Source organism: Thalassophryne amazonica, chromosome 4 (genome assembly GCF_902500255.1).
Source record: "Thalassophryne amazonica chromosome 4, fThaAma1.1, whole genome shotgun sequence".
Lineage (NCBI taxonomy): Eukaryota > Metazoa > Chordata > Actinopteri > Batrachoidiformes > Batrachoididae > Thalassophryne > Thalassophryne amazonica.
In genome coordinates, this window is record NC_047106.1 from 93,790,780 (window position 1) to 93,810,136 (window position 19,357).

General features: G+C 40.6%; 1 protein-coding gene across 4 annotated transcripts in view; it reads right to left on the reverse strand.

The window, feature by feature from the left end:
• LOC117508496 (muscleblind-like protein 1) overlaps positions 1-19,357 on the reverse strand; it is a 262,264-nt gene that overhangs the window by 31,221 nt on the left and 211,686 nt on the right. For all 4 annotated transcript variants that reach the window (XM_034168271.1, XM_034168270.1, XM_034168269.1 and 1 more), the window contains exon 3: positions 2,940-3,155. In XM_034168271.1, the coding sequence (XP_034024162.1) occupies positions 2,940-3,155 (216 nt within the window). The remainder of the gene's footprint in view (positions 1-2,939; positions 3,156-19,357) is intronic.

Consider the following 19,357-nt stretch of genomic DNA (forward strand, 5'->3'; position numbering starts at 1 on the left):
CTTCAACATTACATTGAAGTCTGGGACAGTGCCTAAGGAGTGGCAAACTGGGGTGGTGGTCCCCATATTTAGAAAAGGGGACCAGAGAGTGTGTGCCAATTACAGGGGCATCACATGAGTCAGCCTCCCTGGTGAAGTCTACTCCAGGCTGCTGGAAAGGAGGGTTCGGTCGATAGTCGAACCTCTGATTGAAGAGCAACAATGAGGGTTCCGTTCTGGAGTACTAACCAGCTCAAGGATCCTGGAAAGGCCCCTAGGAGTATGCTCATCCAGTCTGCATGTGTTTTGTGGACTTGGAGAAGATGTATGATCGGGTACCCCGGGAGATACTGTGTGAGGTGCTACGGAAGTATGGAGTGAGGGGGTCCCTTCTCAGGGCCATCCAATCTCTTTTCTCACAAAGCAAGAGCTGTGTTTGGGTGCTCGGCAGTAAATTGGACTTGTTTCCGGTGGGGGTTGGCCTCCGCTAGGGCTGCGCCTTGTCACCAATCCTGTTTGTGATATTTGTGGACAGGATATCGAGGCATAGTCGGGGGGGAGGAGGTTTCCAGTTTGGTGGGATCAGGGTCTCATCACTACTTATTGCAGATGATGTGGTCCTGTTGGCTTCATCACTCACTGGATCGGTTCACAGCCGAGTGTGAACCGGCTGGGATGAAGATCAAAAGCTGAGGCCATGGTTCTCAGCAGGAAACTGATGAATTGCCTACACTGGATAGGGAATGTGGTCTTGCCCCAAATGAAGGAGTTCAAGTACCTTGCATCATCACCTATCAGTGGTTAAGGCATTGGGCTTGAGACCAGAACATCCTCAGTTCAAATCCCAGCCTGACTGGAAAATCACTAAGGGCCCTTGGGCAAGGTCTTTAATCCCCTATTGCTCCCAGTGTGTAGTGAGTGCCTTGTATGGCAGCACCCTCACATCGGGATAAATGTGAGGCATTATTTGTGAAGCAGATGGAAAAGCACTATATAAATGCAGTCCATTTACCATTTACCTTGTTCTTGTTCACAAGTCAGGGGACAATGGAGCACAAGAGGGCAGAGGCAGTGTTGCATTCAGTCTACCGTACTGTTGTGATGAAAAGGGAGCTGAGCCAAAAGGCAAAGTTCTCGATCTACCGGTCAATCTTCGTTCCTACTCGCACCTATGGTCATAAGGGTTGGGTCATGACCGAAAGAACTAGATCGCTGGTACAAGCAGCCAAAATGGGCTGGTGTCTCCCATAGAGATAGGGTGAGAAGCTCGGTCATCCGTGGGGAGCTTGGAGTAGAGCGCTGCTCCTTCGCATTGACAGGAGCCAGTTGCGGTGGTTTGGGCATCTGGCAAGGATGCCCCCTGGGCGCCTCCCTAGAGAGGTTTTCCAGGCACGTCCATCTGGGAGGAGACCCCGGGAAAGACCCAGGACTAGGTGGAAAGATTATATCTCCACACTGGCGTGGGAATGCCCCAGGATCCCCCAGTCAGAAGTGGTCAATGTGGCCCGGGAAAGGGAAGTCTGGGGTCCCCTGCTAGAGCTGTTGCCCCGCGACCCGATCCTGGATAAGCAGTTGAAGATGAGTGATGAGAGCTGTAACATAACACAATGTGGAAAAAGTGAAGTGTTGTGAATACTTTCCAGATGCACTGTAAGTTCTCCCGAAATACAGGGGGAGCACCATAGTAAAGAATGCAACTAAATCAACCCGAGTAAATATTAAAAAACAGACCAGAGTTGCATAGTGCTGCTTTAAGGATCAATCTATCTATCAGCAAAAATGCTGGATAAATAGCACAAAGTTCAGAATATAGCAGACATGAGAACAATCAGAAAACAGGATAAAACTGTTTTAATCTTTTCTGTAGTGTTGCCGACCACATGTTGGTTTAGATCTAATTTTCAGTATTTTGATATGCACGCTGGGTACTGACTGAATTCTGTACAACTGTCATTCCCAGTTACAAGTGTATCACACATGAGGTCAAAGTCTGAAGCTGAAGTTGAAATGGCCTCACACATAATTCTCATGGCATGAAAACTCCTGTGGAAAATCCATCTTTCTAGAGTTTCCATATACTGATTGTTTTCTCTCAGAGTAACCAGTACGTAAACTGCACTTTTTTCATAGTTATCTTCATCTCTCATTGTCTCCTGACAACCACAGCAGGTGTGATTGATGTCCAGCGTTCCCCCCATCTCTTTTCTTTGTCATTGACCTATTCCATCACTCTGTATGTTGTCCATTCATTAAGCAGGCCTGGAGACTTCCTTAATTTTACCCCCATCAATTAACCAGCCATCAAGCATTACATTTCAAATGCAACCTTTCTGATGTTCTTGCCCACCTCCTGCCTGCCTCCAACGATTTATCCATTATTCTTCTCAAAGTTCTTCCGAATAGGGCTGCATAATGGATGACATTGACTTCTTGTCCAATTAAAGATTATCTGAACACAGCAAGAGGACTGAAACTCATCAGGCTTCAATGACTGATTGCTTTCATAATGAAAGTAAAGATTTTTCTGAACTTCGGAACTGACACAGTGTACATTTTGCCAAACACTGCTCCTTCCTGTCTATTGATGGGCGACAACACTGTCAACAGCCATGTTAGCAGAGAGATACTCTCTCCCCCTCATCTCCTCCTATTTGCTGAACTCAAAGTAATGACGGTATTATGGTAATGGGATGTAGCTACTGTAACACAAACTGTGTAGCAGCTACAAAATTAAATTCTACAAGACTTTTTCCCCCTCATGTCTTCGGTGTTCAGTTGCATTTCAAATCCCAATCTGTTTCCATAACAAGGAAAATGATTATCTTTGGTTAGAATATTTAGAGGAGCTTTGTTAATTTCCTGTAACTAATGAGAATAATCCTGTAAATCTTGTCATTTCTATGAAAACAGACTATGTTTGATTTGTTTATTTGTACACATTCTGTGGATGTTTAACTCACCTCCAGTCTGTCTGTCCTCAAGAGCTTCTGTGCAGCGGCAGCAGCAGCTGGGACGGGGACACTGGGATTGCTGGTGACCAGTACAGGAGTACTCGGCAAGATGTCAGCAGGCATCAGGCCGGGGGACATGGGGCCAAGGTAAGGGTTAAATGCAGCAGCCGCTGCTGCAGCAGCAGTAGCATTGGTTGCAAGGCTGGGCGTGACTGAAAACATGGGCTGTGGGCACATGTAAAATAGAAATGTTAGCAAGAATTTATACAAATGTAAATATATCTTGACACTGTTTACACCAGCCTTCTTTTGAAAGTGATACTGAAAGCATTACCAACTTAAACATCAACTGTTCTCACCTCTACATAGGCATGGTATTGGTTTAATGCACTTTTCTAAGATAGGCAGTGAATTTGGCTTGAATGTGAAGGGTAAGTGCCATTTTGTTAATATACATATGTCGCGGACATGAATGAGCGAAGCTTGTCAGCATTTCAACGTCATTTAGGTCCTTCAGACTTTATTCTGAGTAAATGCTTCAGGGGAGCATTTTTAAGCATTTTTCTTGATTTGCCTCTCACATGCCTGGAAAAGCTCCTCGCCATCTAACCATGCCCTTTAGGTTCTTCAGACTTTTTTCGGTAGAATGGTTCTTGGGAGCATGAGCATGACTAAAACCCTTCAGCTTTTTAAGCATTTTTCTTATATTGCCTTTCATACTCCCCACCTTTTTAAGTATTTTTCTTTTTTTGCTTTTCAGCTGACCCCCCCCCCCCCCCCCCCCCCCCAATTACAGCTCTCTTAATCCCCTGCCACATTAAAGGAGACCTGCATTGAAAAAAATGCAGTCAGATTTTTTGAACAAAAAATGACTTACATTTACACATGAGATCCTTCTGAATGTAGTAAAGTAAATCTGCAAGCCCAGATCTGTCATTCAATGGAGAAATCTTCATTTGAAAATGACAAATTTACAGCTAACATTTAGCCCTCCGCAAATTGTCCCTCTCATCATGGATGCTGCGGAGACGTCATGGACAAGACCCTCTCCCAGCATGCATTGCGCCAATTGTAATTAGTGGATTTACATCAGTTTGCATCGCTTACCTTTTTGTCTTATACGGAAGGATCGACATTTTTAAAACTTCATATTGTCTTGCGGTACGTTTGGTGAGCATACATTTATTTTTATTTTTGCCTGAAAATTATTTTGGGGGACTTTTTCATACACCCGATTGATTGAGTGGTGTCGCAATGAAAATCTACTGTCTTTCGTCTCCGGTACCATCGCGGGATATGGAGGCGAGACCCGCAAAGAATCCCAGTCATTAAAAATATATAAACCTCTCTCAGCATCCATGGAGCTCTGGGGCTCCGATTGCCGAGACGTGCGGTGCTGTGGATTTTGCCGCAAGAAGTCTGTCCTTGCAGCAACAGGTGTACCGGCCGCTTTGCATTAAAACAGCGAGCGTAATCTCAGGACTTGTGCCAAGTGTGCTGCAGCTCCATGCAGTAGACAGAGAGGTGATGCCGGTGCGCTGAATCTGGCACAACACCGGCTGCAAAGCAGACACGGGCGGTGTTCGGTGGTTAACAAGCTAGTTAACGAGCCCGCAGACTTAATAAGCGCAGCGGAGGCAGAGAGCGGGAGAGGAAGGAAGCAGTGACTTCTACTAGGGAAATTAATGAAGATCCCCCATCAACTTCCAGCTCTGGCCCGACTATAGAGGGTGCTCCAGTCTGATGCAGGTGTTCTTTAAAGTGTTCCTTCCAGTACCCGACTACCTGCTCAGTTGAGGTTAGCAGAGTCCCATCCTTACTGTAGACAGCTTGGATGGTTCCTCGTTTTCCTCTCTTGAGGTGCCTCACAGCCTGCCAGGAGCACCTTGGTGCTGACCAAAAGTCCTTCTCCATGATTACACTGAATTCCTCCCACATCCGCTGTTTTGCCTCCATCATAGCAGAGGCTGCTGCCCTTTAGGCCTGTCAGTACCTTGCAACTGCCTCCAGAGTCCTGCAAGATAACATATCCCAGAAGGACTCCTTCTTCAGTCGGATGGCTTCCCTGACCACCTGTGTCCAGCACAGTGTTGAGGGTTGCCACCCCTTGAGGCTGCGGCATCAGCAGTGGAAGCTTTGAACATTGTCCATTCTGGTTCAATGCCCCCAACCTCCACAGAGATGCCAGAGAAGCTCCGCCGGAGGTGTGAGTTGAACATCTGTTGGACAGTTCCCTCCCCCAGACATTCCCAGTTTACCTGCACTATCTGTTTGGTTTTACCAGGTCTGTCCAAGTCCTCTCTCACCCTCTGATTTAATGCACCACCAGATGGTGATCAGTTGACAGCTCTGCCCCTCTCTTCACATGAGTGTCCAGAATATGCAGCCTCAGATGAGATAATATGATCATAAAATCAATTATCCCTCAGACCATGGTGCTGTGGTACCATGTACACTAATGAGCATCCTTATGTTCAACATGGTGTTCATTATGGACAGTCCATGGCTAGCACAGAAGTCCAACAACAAACAGCCTCTTGGGTTTGGATTCTTGATATGCACAAACAACAGTCAGTTTTCCCACCCTCTACCCATTCCTAGCCATAGAGGACTAAAGCAATTTAATTTTGGGACTATGGGAGTGTTGTGTTTTTAATTGCTGAACACACTATCATCTTGTTGCCAACTACTTATTGTCGCCAGATGAACAAAACTGAGGTGCAGCACATTTTTTTTTTAATAAAAAGGCTGGGATGAAGCACTGCAGTGTGCTATGCCAGCACTTGGCTGCCATCCACGCACCCGCATGCATGCCCCCCACACACACACACACAGAGCTACAGTGGTATGTAAAACTTTGGGCACCCCTGATGATTTACATTATTTTCCTTTATAAATCATTGGTTGTTTGGATCAGCAATTTCTGTTAAATATATCTTACAACAGACAAACACAGTGATATTTGAGAAGTGAAATGAAGTTCATAGGATTTACAGAAAGTGTGCAATAATTCTTTAAACAAAATTAGGCAGGTGCTTAAATTTGGGCACCCCAACAGAAAAATACACCAGTATTTAGTAGATCCTCCTTTTGCAGAAATAGCAGCCTCTAATGCTTCCTATAGCTTCCAATGAGAGTCTGGATTCTGATTGAAGGTATTTTGGACCATTCTTCTTTACAAAACATATCAGGTTTGTTGGTTTCCGAGCATGGACAGCCCTCTTAAAATCACACCACAGATTTTCAAAAATATTTAGGTCTGGGGACTGAGATGGCCATTCCAGAACATTGTACTTGTTCCTCTGCATGAATGCCTTAGTAGATTTTGAGCAGTGTTTAGGGTCATAGGGTCAGTTTTAGTTTCATCAGTCCACAGCACCTTATTCCAAAATGAAAATGAAGCTGGCTTGTCCAAATGTGCTTTAGCATACCTCAAGTGACTCTGTTTGTGGCATGTATGCAGAAAAGGCTTCCTCTGCATTACTCACTCATCCAGCATCTCCTTGTGCAAAGTGTGCTGTATAGTTGAATGATGCACAGAGACACTATCTCTAGCAAGATCATGTTGTAAATCTTTTGAGCAGGTCTGTGGGTTGACTATGACTGTTCTCACCATCCTTCGCTTCAGCTTATCTGAGATTTTTCTTGGCCTGCCACTTCAGGCCTTAACTAGTACTGTGCCTGTGGTCTTCCATTTCCTCACTATGTTCCTCACAGTGGAAACTGAGAGTTGAAATCTCTGAGATAGCTTTTTGCATCATTCCCCTAAACCATGATGTTGAACAATCTTTGTTTTCAGGTCATTTGAGAGTTATTTAGAGGGTCCCATGTTGCCACTCATTAGAAGAGATGCAAAGAGGAGAAACATTTGTAAATGGCCACCTTAAATACCCTTTCTCATGACTGGTTTCACCTGTGTAAGAATGTCAAGGGTCAATGAGGTTATCAAACCAATTTTGTGTTCCAGTAATTACTGCTAAAAGTATTCAAATCAAAAAAATGACAAGGGTGCCCAAATTTATGCATCTGCCTAGGTTTGTTTAAATAATTATTGTGCACTTTCTGTAAATACTCGAAACTTCATTTCACTTCTCAAATATTAGTGTGTTCATCTGCTATATGATATATTTAACTGAAATGTCTGATCCAGACAACCAATAATTTATAATGGAAAATCAAGCAAATTATCAGGGGTGCTCAAACTTTTGCATACAACTGTATGTGGGCATTGGCCTGCACAACTGAGGAGTTTAACCTCATTACCACACATACAGCAGATTCATCAAACTGCAAAGCAGCCAAAAATATTGTGTGATGATAGAATGTAATGTTAGAAGATGGTGAGCACAAATAGATTGTGCCAAAAAAATGCAAACAGTTAAAGAAAAGCTTACAGGAAAGGTTAGTACGAGTTTGAAAAAAAAAAATACATGTGCTGACCATAAAATGGGCTTTCATTAGTACTATTAAAAAATAAAAGATTTGTTCTGAAGAAAGTCTTTTGTAGAAATAAAAAAAATGCCCTGAAAAATAGATTGTCTAATAATCAGGGTCATCTTATATTAGTAAAAATAATCTATGGAAAGTATTCTTTCATATCTAGTGATATCATGGTGATATCTAGTGGTTAACTTCATTATTATTAAGCCTTTGTGCACTCTAAAAAAGTACTGTTGTCTCAACAAGAAAAACTGATGTAACAATTTGCATAGATTTTTAAAAGTTATTTCAACTTCCAACTGAGTTATTGCCACAATTCTCCTCTAGTTAAGTTGAAATAACAACAAATAAATAAAATTAAATAAAAAATCTATGCAAATTGTGACCTATAGATGTTGTTGAGCAATTTCCACCTGAATCGCTTATCCACACAAGTTAGACCCAGCCATGACCCATCTTCAATGCTCTTATTGAGGGAAGGAGGTTGTTTGCCAAAATCTCACAAAACATGACCCCATCCATCCTCCCTTCAATACGGTGCAGTCGTCCTGTCCCCTTTGCAGAAGAGCACCCACAGAGTATGATGTTTCCACCCCCATGCTGGCGGTTGGGATGGTTTTCTTGGGGTTGTTCTCATCCTCTAAACATGGTAAGTGGAGTTGATTCCAAAAAGCTCTATTCTGTTCTCATCTGACCACATGACCTTCTCCCATGCCTCCTCTGGATCATCCAGATGGTCACTGGTGAACTTCAAACGGGCCTGGACATGTGCTAGCTTGAGCAGGAGGACCTTGCTGCCCTGCAGGATTTTAAACATAACAGCATCATGTGTTACTAATGTAATCATTGTGACTGTGGTCTCAGCTCTCTTCAGGTCATTGACCAGGTCCTCCTGTGTAGTTCTGAGTTTTCTCAGAATCATCCTTACCCCACAAAGTGAGATCTTGCATGGAATCCCAGACCGAGGGAGATTGACAGTCACATTGTGGTTCTTCCAGTTTCTAATAAATAATCATAACAGTTGTTGTCTTCTACCAAGCTGCTTGCCTGTTGTCCTGTAGTCCATCCCAGGCTTGTGCAGGTCTACAGTTTTGTCCCTGGTGTCCTTAGACAGCTCTTTGGTCTTGGCTATGGTGGACAGGTTGGAGTATGATTGACTGAGTGTGTGAACAGGTGTCTTTTATACAGGTAACAAATTCAAACAGGTGCAATTAATACAGGTAAAGAGTGCAGAATAAGAGGGCTTCTTAAAGAAAAATTTACAGGTCTGTGAGAGCCAGAATTCTTGCTGGTTGGTAGGTGTTGAAATACTTATTTGCAGCAGTAACATACAAATAAATTATTAAAAAATCATACATTGTGATTTCTGGATTTTTATTTTTTTTTTAGATTATGTCTCTCACAGTGGACATGCACCTAAGATGAAAATTTCAGACCCCTCCATGATTTCTAAGTGGGAGAACTTGCAAAACCGCAGGGTGTTCATATACTTATTTTCCTCACTGTATGTGGGTCAAAGATTTGTACAGATACGTATGTGCATCCTGTCATCTAGTTTGTTTCATTCAATTCAATTCAATTCACTTTACTCAATTTATAATGTGCTAAATCACAACAAAAGCTGCCTTAAGGTGCCTCACACAAAACAGTACAAAATCTAAAGTAAAATGAGTGAGTAAATTAAAAGATTCAAATACACAATTAAAAGACACAAGTAAATGAATAAAACAGATAAAAAATAAAAGCTATTCATAAGAAAGGGAGTAAAAATATGTTGTAGTCTTGACTTCAAAATGCCCACGGAATCTTACTGCCTCACGGTCGCAGGGAGACTGTTACATAGTGTCAAGATTCATGGCGTGGAACGAACAGTATGCTGGACACAATATGCAGACTCAGACTCAGAAGGTTGAGTATTTAAAGGCTTTATGTAGAAAAACAGGCACAGGTTCGGTAAACAGGTGATCAGTCAGCATGGCTAAGGTAATTGGCAGATGTGAGGCAGAGGCAAACGTCAAAAACAAGCTGGGTTCAGAGGCAAGGAAAACCAAGGTTATCAGAGCTGAGGCAAAATATGAATCCAAAAAACAAGCAAGGTTCAGAAACGAGTCCAAAATCAAGAGGCAGAGGCAAAAATCAAGGTCAAACACAGAGCAAGGTCATACACAGAAAAGCAGATGGTCAAGGACTAACAAAGCAACACTAGCCTGGAACACAGACAAAGTCAAACAAACTGGCAGAGAACAGAGAAAAATGCAAGGCTTAAATAACAGGGTGTGATTACGGGTGTGAGAAAGTTCAGGAAGGAGACAAAGCTGAGACAAGCAAGAACAAGAGAGTGCAATAAAACAAACACTAAGCAGACAGAGAGGTGTGGAAGAAAGAGACAAAGATGAAGCGAACAGGTGCAAGAGAGTGCAGAAAAGTAAACACTAAGCAGACAGAAAGGAACAGACAGAACCAAGATAAAAACCCAGGCCCAGGGCAGATCATGATACATAGAGCAGGTGCACAATAAGAGAAGGCTCTTTGACCCGCTCACTTCTTCTTCACCCTAGGAACACATAGTAGTCCCGTATCCTGTGACCGCAAAACCCAGGCTGGTACGTAGGGTTTCACCAAATCGGCCAGATAAGACGGTGCCAGTCGATGAACAATTCTATAGCTTAGTGGCAAGACCTTAAAATCTGCTCTTACAGAAACAGAGACATACACTGTGTGCATTTAAATTACTATGCACCTCTTTCAGATCCCTTTTTGCGTGTATGCCATAGTTATAAATGAGACCCCTTGGCTTTGGGGGAATTGAACCCAGGAACTTTTTGCTGTGAAATGAGAGCGCAAGCTACTGTGGCACCATGTCACCAATGTAAAATCCTTCAACATACATATGATAATTTATTTAATGTGACAATTTATCTTAGATAGGTTTTAGGTGGGTTTTGTTGGAGAAATACATTAGTCCAAAAAAAGTTAAACATGGAGAAAGATGTGCAGTTTTCTGCTGCAAAGTTGAGTTAATTAAAATTAAATGGTCTTTACCTAGCCATAACAATTTGGGACATGATGGTCTCTTATAGGTGGGCTTGTGACCAAAGGGATCTCAGACAGAAAACTCACTAATGCACAAGTCCTATTGTGCAGTTTTGCAACTTGCATGATCGAATGCTGACATTTGTGTGTGAGTGTGTGTGAATTGTTGAATGTGAGGCATCATTGTAATGTGCTTTGAACATCTGCATCAGATAAAAATTAAGTTCATTTAGCTGTAAGAGGAAACTGAAATTGTTCATTTAGATTACAGAAATTGCAATCTTCCCACCACCATCTTCTCCACACTACAGATCTGTGTACCTTGGATTTTATGAAGGTTTAAAAGAAAGCCATGTCACTGAATTACATATTTTAACACCACCTCTGTAAACATATTTATGTAGCATCCCATAGACTGAAGAGGGCGCCACATACAAACAAGTAATCATTGTACATACAAAGGAATTAAAATTTCACAGTGCTTATAGGCAGCTATCCTGCTCTGTGCACACCTGATCCTGCCACATCTCAGAAGTTAAGTGAAGAAGGTCCTGGAGTTGTGTCAGGAAGGACATCCTGTGTAAAACTTTAGCTAAATCCCAATGCTGATCTGTATTGGAGCCGCAACTGGGAGCAAACAAACAAACAAACAAAAATAACACAATAGACACTTGTTCATAGCAGTAAGTTAAAAAAAAAATGCAAATTTGGAGAATATGGGAAAATATACCAGCAAAACAAATGGGGGTGGGGATGTCCTGGGAAGACCTGTGATTTATACTCCAGTATGACTTATATACCAAAATAAATAACACATTTGTTATTATTAATCCATCCATCCATTTTCTATACCCGCTTACTCCAGTTAAGGGTCATGGGGGCTGGAGCCTATCCCAACAGTCATATGGTGTGAAGCGGGGTACGCCCTGGATAGGACACCAGTCTGTCGCAGGGCTGTTTTTAATAATAATATAATAATTATTATTTTGACTATTTACGAGGTGTATTAGATAAGAAAACGACACTTTTATTTTTTTTTTAACTATATGGATTTGAATGACATGCGATTACACCAATCATGCTTGAACCCTCGTGCGCATGCGTGAGTTTTTTCACGCGTCGGTGACGTCATTTCCCTGTGGGCAGGCCTTGAGTGAGATGTGGTCCAGCCCTCTCGGCTGAATTCCTTTGTTTCACACGCTGCTCCAGATGGCGCGCGTTGCTTTATCAAACTTTTTTCTGGACCTGTGAGGAATATCCGAGTGGACACTATTCGAGAAATTTAGCTGGTTTTCGGTGAAAAGTTTAACGGCTGATGAGAGATTATGGGGTGTTTCTGTCACTGTAAGGACTTCCCACAGAGTGGGACATCGCGCAGCGCTTCCAGGCGCCGTTGTCGGCCTGTTTCGAGCTGAAAACATCCTAATTTAAGCTTTAATTCACCCAGGACGTCGTGAGAGAACAGAGAAGATTCAGAACAGGCCGGCATGAGGACTTTATGCGGACATTCCACTGTTTAAGGACATTTTGTAATGAAAGACGTGCGCGCAAATTCGCCGAGTCGTTTCCGTGACAACTCGGCGAATCTGTGTGCGCCGCGACAGGAAAAACACCTCCGTGTTGAAAACCATTTGTAAAATTCAGGCGGTTTTTGATGGCTTTCAACAAGTGAGTAACTGAGAAATTGTTTAAGTGCTTGGGCATGTTCCAACTTGCCCGTTAAGGTTTCCAACGGAGGTGTTGGTGCCCACACGTTCTTTCATTACAAAATGTCCGTTAACAATGGAATGTCCGCATAAACTCCTCATGCCGACTTCTTCTGAAAGTTCTCTGTTCTCTGACGACTTCCTGGGTCAACAGAGCCTGAAATGTGTAAGTTTTCAACTTGAAACGGCGAGACGCTGCCGCCTCGAAGCGCAGATCGCCGTCAGGCACCGTGGGCCATCCTTAAAGCGACACTACCAGCAGGGTTCGATTTTAGCGGTTACCCGGGAACCCGTGGCACCCTACTTTGGGGGCGGGCACACAACTCTTTAGACTTGCATTCCCGACTGGAATCCACCTTTTGTATTTCATAACTGTACAGAAATATATCAAATTTGGACAAAATTTGCACAGAATTTGACATTCTGAGACCGACACATACACAAAACGTCATCAAAAAATGTTCTTCTCCTCTGTTTGTAATGCCGCGTTTTACTATACACAGATCAAATGGAGCGTTTTTGAGGGAAGAGCGAACAGCAGCCAGCGGAGAGTTTTTTATATTTCTCTACGTGCGCGCGCGAGCAAGTCATCCGTGAAGATTATTTTATTTATTAACTACACAGATGTATAATAAAAGCAAATGGTGACTGGTTTATAAACACAATTATGATAGAGTTTTTTGAGGGAAGAGCTAGCTTAGATTCTGAGCTTAATTCTGATTCTGAGGAAGAACACCTTGAAGTGCTGCAGAGAATGGCAGATGACCATGATGACTGCTAATAGATTTTCTGTAATCACAACAAGTGTAATCAACACTCATGGCAGCCATGATTGTTAATGGGCTGGATGTTTAATAAAACATCGGCAGCTGAGATGACCCCATGCCAATCTGCCTGTGCATATTGGCATGGGGTCATCTCGGCTTCTGACAAGGTTAGAAAATTTCGAAATTTCAGAAAATATTACTCCAAAAACACAAAAATTCCCTTCCATAATTTCATCCTGTCTGATGAAGGGCGAGGCCCGAAACGTCACCTTTGGTGTATTATTAAAGGCTTGTTTGGGAGCTAACTGGCTGTGCGGATCTCTTTCGTTTTTTGTTCTTCCATAATTTCACCCCAGATCTGCCCCAGATATCACCAGAATGCACAATTTGCATCCTTTTATATCAAAATTTTGTGGGGGGCATGCCCCCAGACTCCCCTAGTTGCTTTGCCGCTATGCTGCGTAGTGTTAGGTTTGGTACCGAACTTTTCTGAGGGGCACCAAACTTTTCAGATTTTGGTGCCCTTAAGGCACACAACTATTTATTCTAAAAGGCAAACCCTGACTACCAGACCAAAATCTGTCATCAGCCGTTAAAATTTTTACTGAAAACCAGCTGAATTTATCAAATGGTGTCCACTCAGTTGTGCCTTACAGTTTTGAAAAAAATTTGATCAAACAAAGCAGCAGTCTCTGAGCCATTCCTAAACAATGAAAAAAATCGACGAGAGGGTGGGCCACTCCTCACTCAAAGACTGCCCACAGGCGAATGACAAAAAAACTCTCGCATGCCCACGATGGGTTCAAGCATGTCTGATGTAATCACACGTGATTCAAATCCATATGGTTTTTGAAAAAAATAATAAGGTCGGATACTTTTCTAACAGACCTCGTATATATGACTATTCCCAGGAATCAAATCAATAAAAAAACAAAACAAAAAAAAGAATAAATAACAACAATAAAAAGTACATGATAACAATGCACAAAAATCCCAAATTAGAGAGCTGATAATATAGTGACTTATCGTCCGGTTCAATTTATATATGGCTTTTTCCTCTTCAGGAGGGTTTTTTTTTTTTTTTACAGCTGTAATGTGTACTGTAGTGCAACGTGTACTCTGCTTTTCATAAATAATGGAAAAGTAGTGAGTTTTAAGTCTTGACTTAAACACTTCACCTGAGTTTTCCTGTGAAATCATGACAGACAGATTATTCCACAGTGTTTGAGCATGATAAGCCGAGGCTGTACTCTCTGTTATTGTTCTTCACTCTAGGAATGAACAATAAGCCTGCACCCTGTGATTGCAGGGCTAATACCAGTTATTCAAGATAAGGTCAAGCACAACCATTCAATATTTGATATGATAAAACACAAAAAACCTTGAAATCTACCCTTGTGTCACAGGGAGCCAATGAAAGAGGCCAACAAATGACAAATAACAGAAATTCCAAGTTTTGGTTGAAGCTTTGAGAAGTCTCTGTATATTTTGATAACTTATTATACCACTGAGGTAAGACAGACGACCTTATATATTACAGTAATCTTTTCTCGAACACAGAAAGAAATGTATTGAATCGGCATCAGCCATAATACAACCCCAATTGCAATGAAGTTGGGACATTGCGTAAAATGTAAATAAAAATGGAATACAATGATTTGCAAATCCTCTTCAACCTATATTCAATTGAATACACCACAAAGACAAGATATTTAATGTTCAAACTGATAAACTTTGTTTTGTGCAAATATTTGCACATTTTGAAATAGATGCCTGCAACACTTTACCCTATTCCAAACAGGTGTTCTTTGAGCATTCATCAACTTTCCCAGTCTTTTGTTGCCCCTGCCTCAGCTTTTTTGAAATGTGTTTGTACAAATGTTTGTACATGCTGCTTTACACCTGGGGTGGGCAACTTGTTCCAGAAAGGACCAAGAGAGTGCATGTTTTCTTTGCAGCCACTGACTCCACCAGGTGATTTCACTGATTAACTGATTGCATCTGCTCAAAGTGATATTAATCAGTGAAATCACCTGGTGGAGTCAGTGGCTGCAAAGAAAACATGCACTCTCTTGGTCCTTTCTGGAACAAGTTGCCCACCCCTGCTTTACACAGTGATGTAAACTACTGCACAGAATCCTTAACGTCACTCATCAAACTAAAACGAAGTGAATTAAAAACAAAAATTAAATGAAACAGAGGTGATTTGTACCATATTTTTTTACATCCTTCATGGGTTCGTATATAGGGGGCGTCAAAATATGGAGGAATATGGAGGAAATTGGCACTTTGCATGCAGGTCTGGTTCCTCGCTAGAAAACCCCTCACTTCTGTCACCTACCGAGTCTACAATCTAAACAGTAATGTGTCAGATTAAAGTCTCTGCCAGGAATTGACAGATGACAATGTGATTGGTTTGATTCATGTTATGCCCAAAACAAACCAATGTTGAATTAAGAAATGACACGTACCCTGCCTCATGCCCTGTGATTACTGGGGCAGACAAGGACAATTGGCCATGTAGCTATATAATCAGATAACATGATTAATATGACAAGATGTCCCCTACGAGGTAGTTTTCAACATCTGAGGCCTGACTGACTAATGGTATTCATGTTTAAAGACAAGAGCAAACAACATAGCACTTGCAAAAAATGTGCATGCTGATTGATAACAGTGCACACTGAGGATTGTGTCTTTCAAATGTGCAAAATAGCACATATTGTACATTTGCCTTCTAGAATATGTAATTTGGGGTCCCTTTACCCAGAGAATAGCGTCAGTTTAGAACATGGTGCTATTTGGGGGCCAACTGTGCTGAACTACTGAATGAACATTTTAGGTTTTCAACGTTTTTATTTATTTATTTATTTAACCATATCCAGCAACACATCCGGGTACAGGTGCTATTAAAATAAATATAAAAATAGTTAAGCCATCAAATTGACATAAATTTACAATTTACGATGATTTATTTAATTAATTTCAAGCCTGATTTATGCTTCTGCAGCTCTGTAACTCCGTGTCATGCAATGACGTGCATGACAGTTTTAAAGTTTTCCATCTCTGCATTATGCTTTATTCTGGGTTATTTTGACCCTCAACAAGCTTTTCTTTCTACAGTCATCATCTCTAATTCAAAGGTAAAGTGTATAATTTCCTATTTTTACACTCCATGTTGTAAATGTACAGACTTCTCTGTCAAATGTATGTGATCCTGAAATGTAATAAGTGTGCACTGCAAAAACTATTAAAATATGAGAGGAAAGAGTGAAAGCAGAAAAGTTTGAAATCACAGCCTTTTGCTGTGTCTGATTTGACAGATGCATATCAGGCTGTGAGTCCGAGTCTGAGCACAGTGTGAAAAAAATAAACGGTCGGGCTTTAACCCTCTGGGGTCCGAGAGCATTCTTTGGACAGTTCACTCGCCTGGCATAAATGTTTTATTATTGCTGTTAACAGCGCTCCCTACATCCCACAATCAAGTTTTATGTCCCTTTTTTCAGGACAACCTATGCTTTCATAATGTATATGCTTTTGTTGTGTTTTATAAATGTAATAAAGGTTTACAATCAAAAATAAGGAAGGAAAAAGTAAAGCAGAAAATAATTTTCTGCACACATTTATTCAAAACACACAGCAAACTATAATAAACAACTGTTTTGACATTTTATAAAGGTAATTTGAGGTCTTGTGTGAAAGACTGTACAACAAAAAGGTTCAAACAATAAACACAAATGCACATTTTGAACAATATATACAAAATGGTCTATGCATTTTTTTGTCTTCATGGTAAAAGCAACAAAGTTATCCAGTAACATTCAGATGCAAACTAGTGAAGCAATCCTGATAGTTACACACTCTTTGTTTGAGCATGTGAGATTGTCATCACAGGCTCTCCGTCTGCTTTCAGTGATCGCTGTGCCCAATAATATGTACTCATTGGAGCACCCAGGGGGCTATTCAAATGGGCCAACTATCACTCCTGAATACGATCTTTGGCTTTTCACGTGAGGTGAATCTGCCCTACGATTGGATTTTGGAAAACCATGTGACAGTGAACACACACATTGTGCACGTCATCACACAGCTTCTATGATGAGTACAAAGATGGGCAATGGCTGGCTCGAAAGTCCGCAGAGTTAACTTTTCAGCAAAAAAGTAAGTTTCCATCTCATATCATTAAAAAGTTATTTATAATTTAGTAAAGCTTGGTCTTAGCCGTCGTATACGATGGTGTCAGCCCTATTTTTGTTGTATCTCAGGAGGATTGGTTTATGAGTATAGGGCACATTTTTGTTGTAATATGTGATAATGTGAATTATTCAGTGTTTAGTGTATATTTATATATACTGTACAGAGAGAGTGCACCTCAAACTGAAGTCAAATTCCTTGTATTCTGTGGATACTTGTCAAATAAAGGCTATTCTGATATATATATATATATATATATATATATATATATATATACAGTGGTGGGCACACTTCTGATAATCCGATAACAGATAATTATTGAAAATAATGTTTTCATTATCGGATTATCTTTTTAGATAACTTTAAAAACCATTATCGGACCAGTTATCTTCCGATTAATTTTTGTCCGATAACTTTTAAACCGATAAACAAAGTAAACAAAGCTGAACAGTGACAAGCATGTTTAAAATTTAAAATCAGTTCAACACCCACCTGTTAAAAGTTTTATAACAGACGCACAGTTATAACCTCTGCAAACAGAAGAGAACTGCTTGTATGAAAAGCGTCTCAATACTCTTAAGACAAAGAAGAAACAACCAACAAAAAAAAAAAATTTCCTTTACCACCATACCAATATCCTGGCAATATCACCTAAGTCATCCAGAGGCATACATTTTTAACTTATGGTTCAAATTTTAACCAAACTAATTTTGGACAAGTTATTTAAAATTACGTCTGAAGTTTTATAAAGTGAAAATATCAGATATATGTTTTACTTTTAAAGTAATGTGCTAATTTTTAAGGTTTTGTGAGCACATGCTGTGCCCCGCAATGCATTATGGGTACAGTGATATAATCTCAGTACGTCACGACAGGACAAATGCATTTCAGACACTCTGTTCAGGCTCCATGGACAACAGCATTAAACTCTAGTGCCTAAAACTCTCTTCAATATATTCTCTGTGTTTATAGACGTTGGTTTTGTATTTGCGTTTGTTAAATTCCATGCATTTTAAATGTAGCAGACAGGGATTATCTGGAATTTTGTTTTCAAGGCCTCTACTGCCATCTACTGGCCAGTAGTGTTCATGGCAGTATTCACCCTAAGTACTAAGCGTCTGGGAACCAGTAGATGGCAGTGTTCTATTTATTTTGACACCGGTTATATCAGATGATTGTCAAATCAACTTTTTGGCTTTGCAAATGGCTTTTTTTTTTTTTTTTTTTTTTTTACAATTAAAGTTTGAATGAATGAATGAATGAATGAATGAATGAATGAATGAATGAATGAATGAATGAAAACTGTTTATTTCGAACATTTGATACAACAACAATTACAAGATAGATCAGTAAAGACAACAACAAAAAAGTTCCTACTGTGTACCCAACATGTCCGAAAAGGGGTAGGGTGAAGCATCAGCTTATTTATCCCTACCCCTTCTTCCCCACAACCAGTAATACCCTTTGCCACATATACACATAAATTCCTACACACCTAAACCGATATCAATATATATATATATACATATATATACACACACATACATATACACATCAACATACACATATATACACATATACATATATACACGTATATATACACAAACATAAATATACACCTACACATACCTACTTACATACAAAATACTATATATTTACAAGCCGAAGCAAACAACAAAAACACCCTAACCCTCATTACCCTTCCTCCTCCCTATACCCAGAAAAAACCATATTTTTGTACCGCTGTTTGAACTGGTTCATGCTTGGACATTGCTTGAGCCCCACTCCCAATCTGTTCCACATCCTCACCCCACAGACAGAAATACAGAAACCTTTTAATGTTGTTCGTGCCCACTGATGCTTTAAATTAAATTTCCCCCTCAGACTGTAATCCCCTGATCTGTTAAAAAACATATTTTTAATATTTGCTGGAAGTAAATTGTTTATTGCTTTATACACAATTTGTACTGTTTGAAAATGAACCAAGTCTGTGAATTTTAATAATTTGGATTGTAAAATAGTGGATTTGTATGATCTCTATAGCCAGTATTATGAATAATTCTTATAGCTCTTTTCTGCATTACTGATAGTGATTGTGTTGTACCTTTATAAGTATTACCCCATACCTCTGCACAGTACTGTAAATATGGTAAAACCAGTGAGCAGTAAAGAATGCGGAGTGAGTTGTGGTCCAGAATATGTTTCGCTTTGTTTAGAACTGAAATGCTTCTTGACAGTTTACTTTGTATATGTTTTATATGAGTCTTCCAGTTTATCTTATCATCTA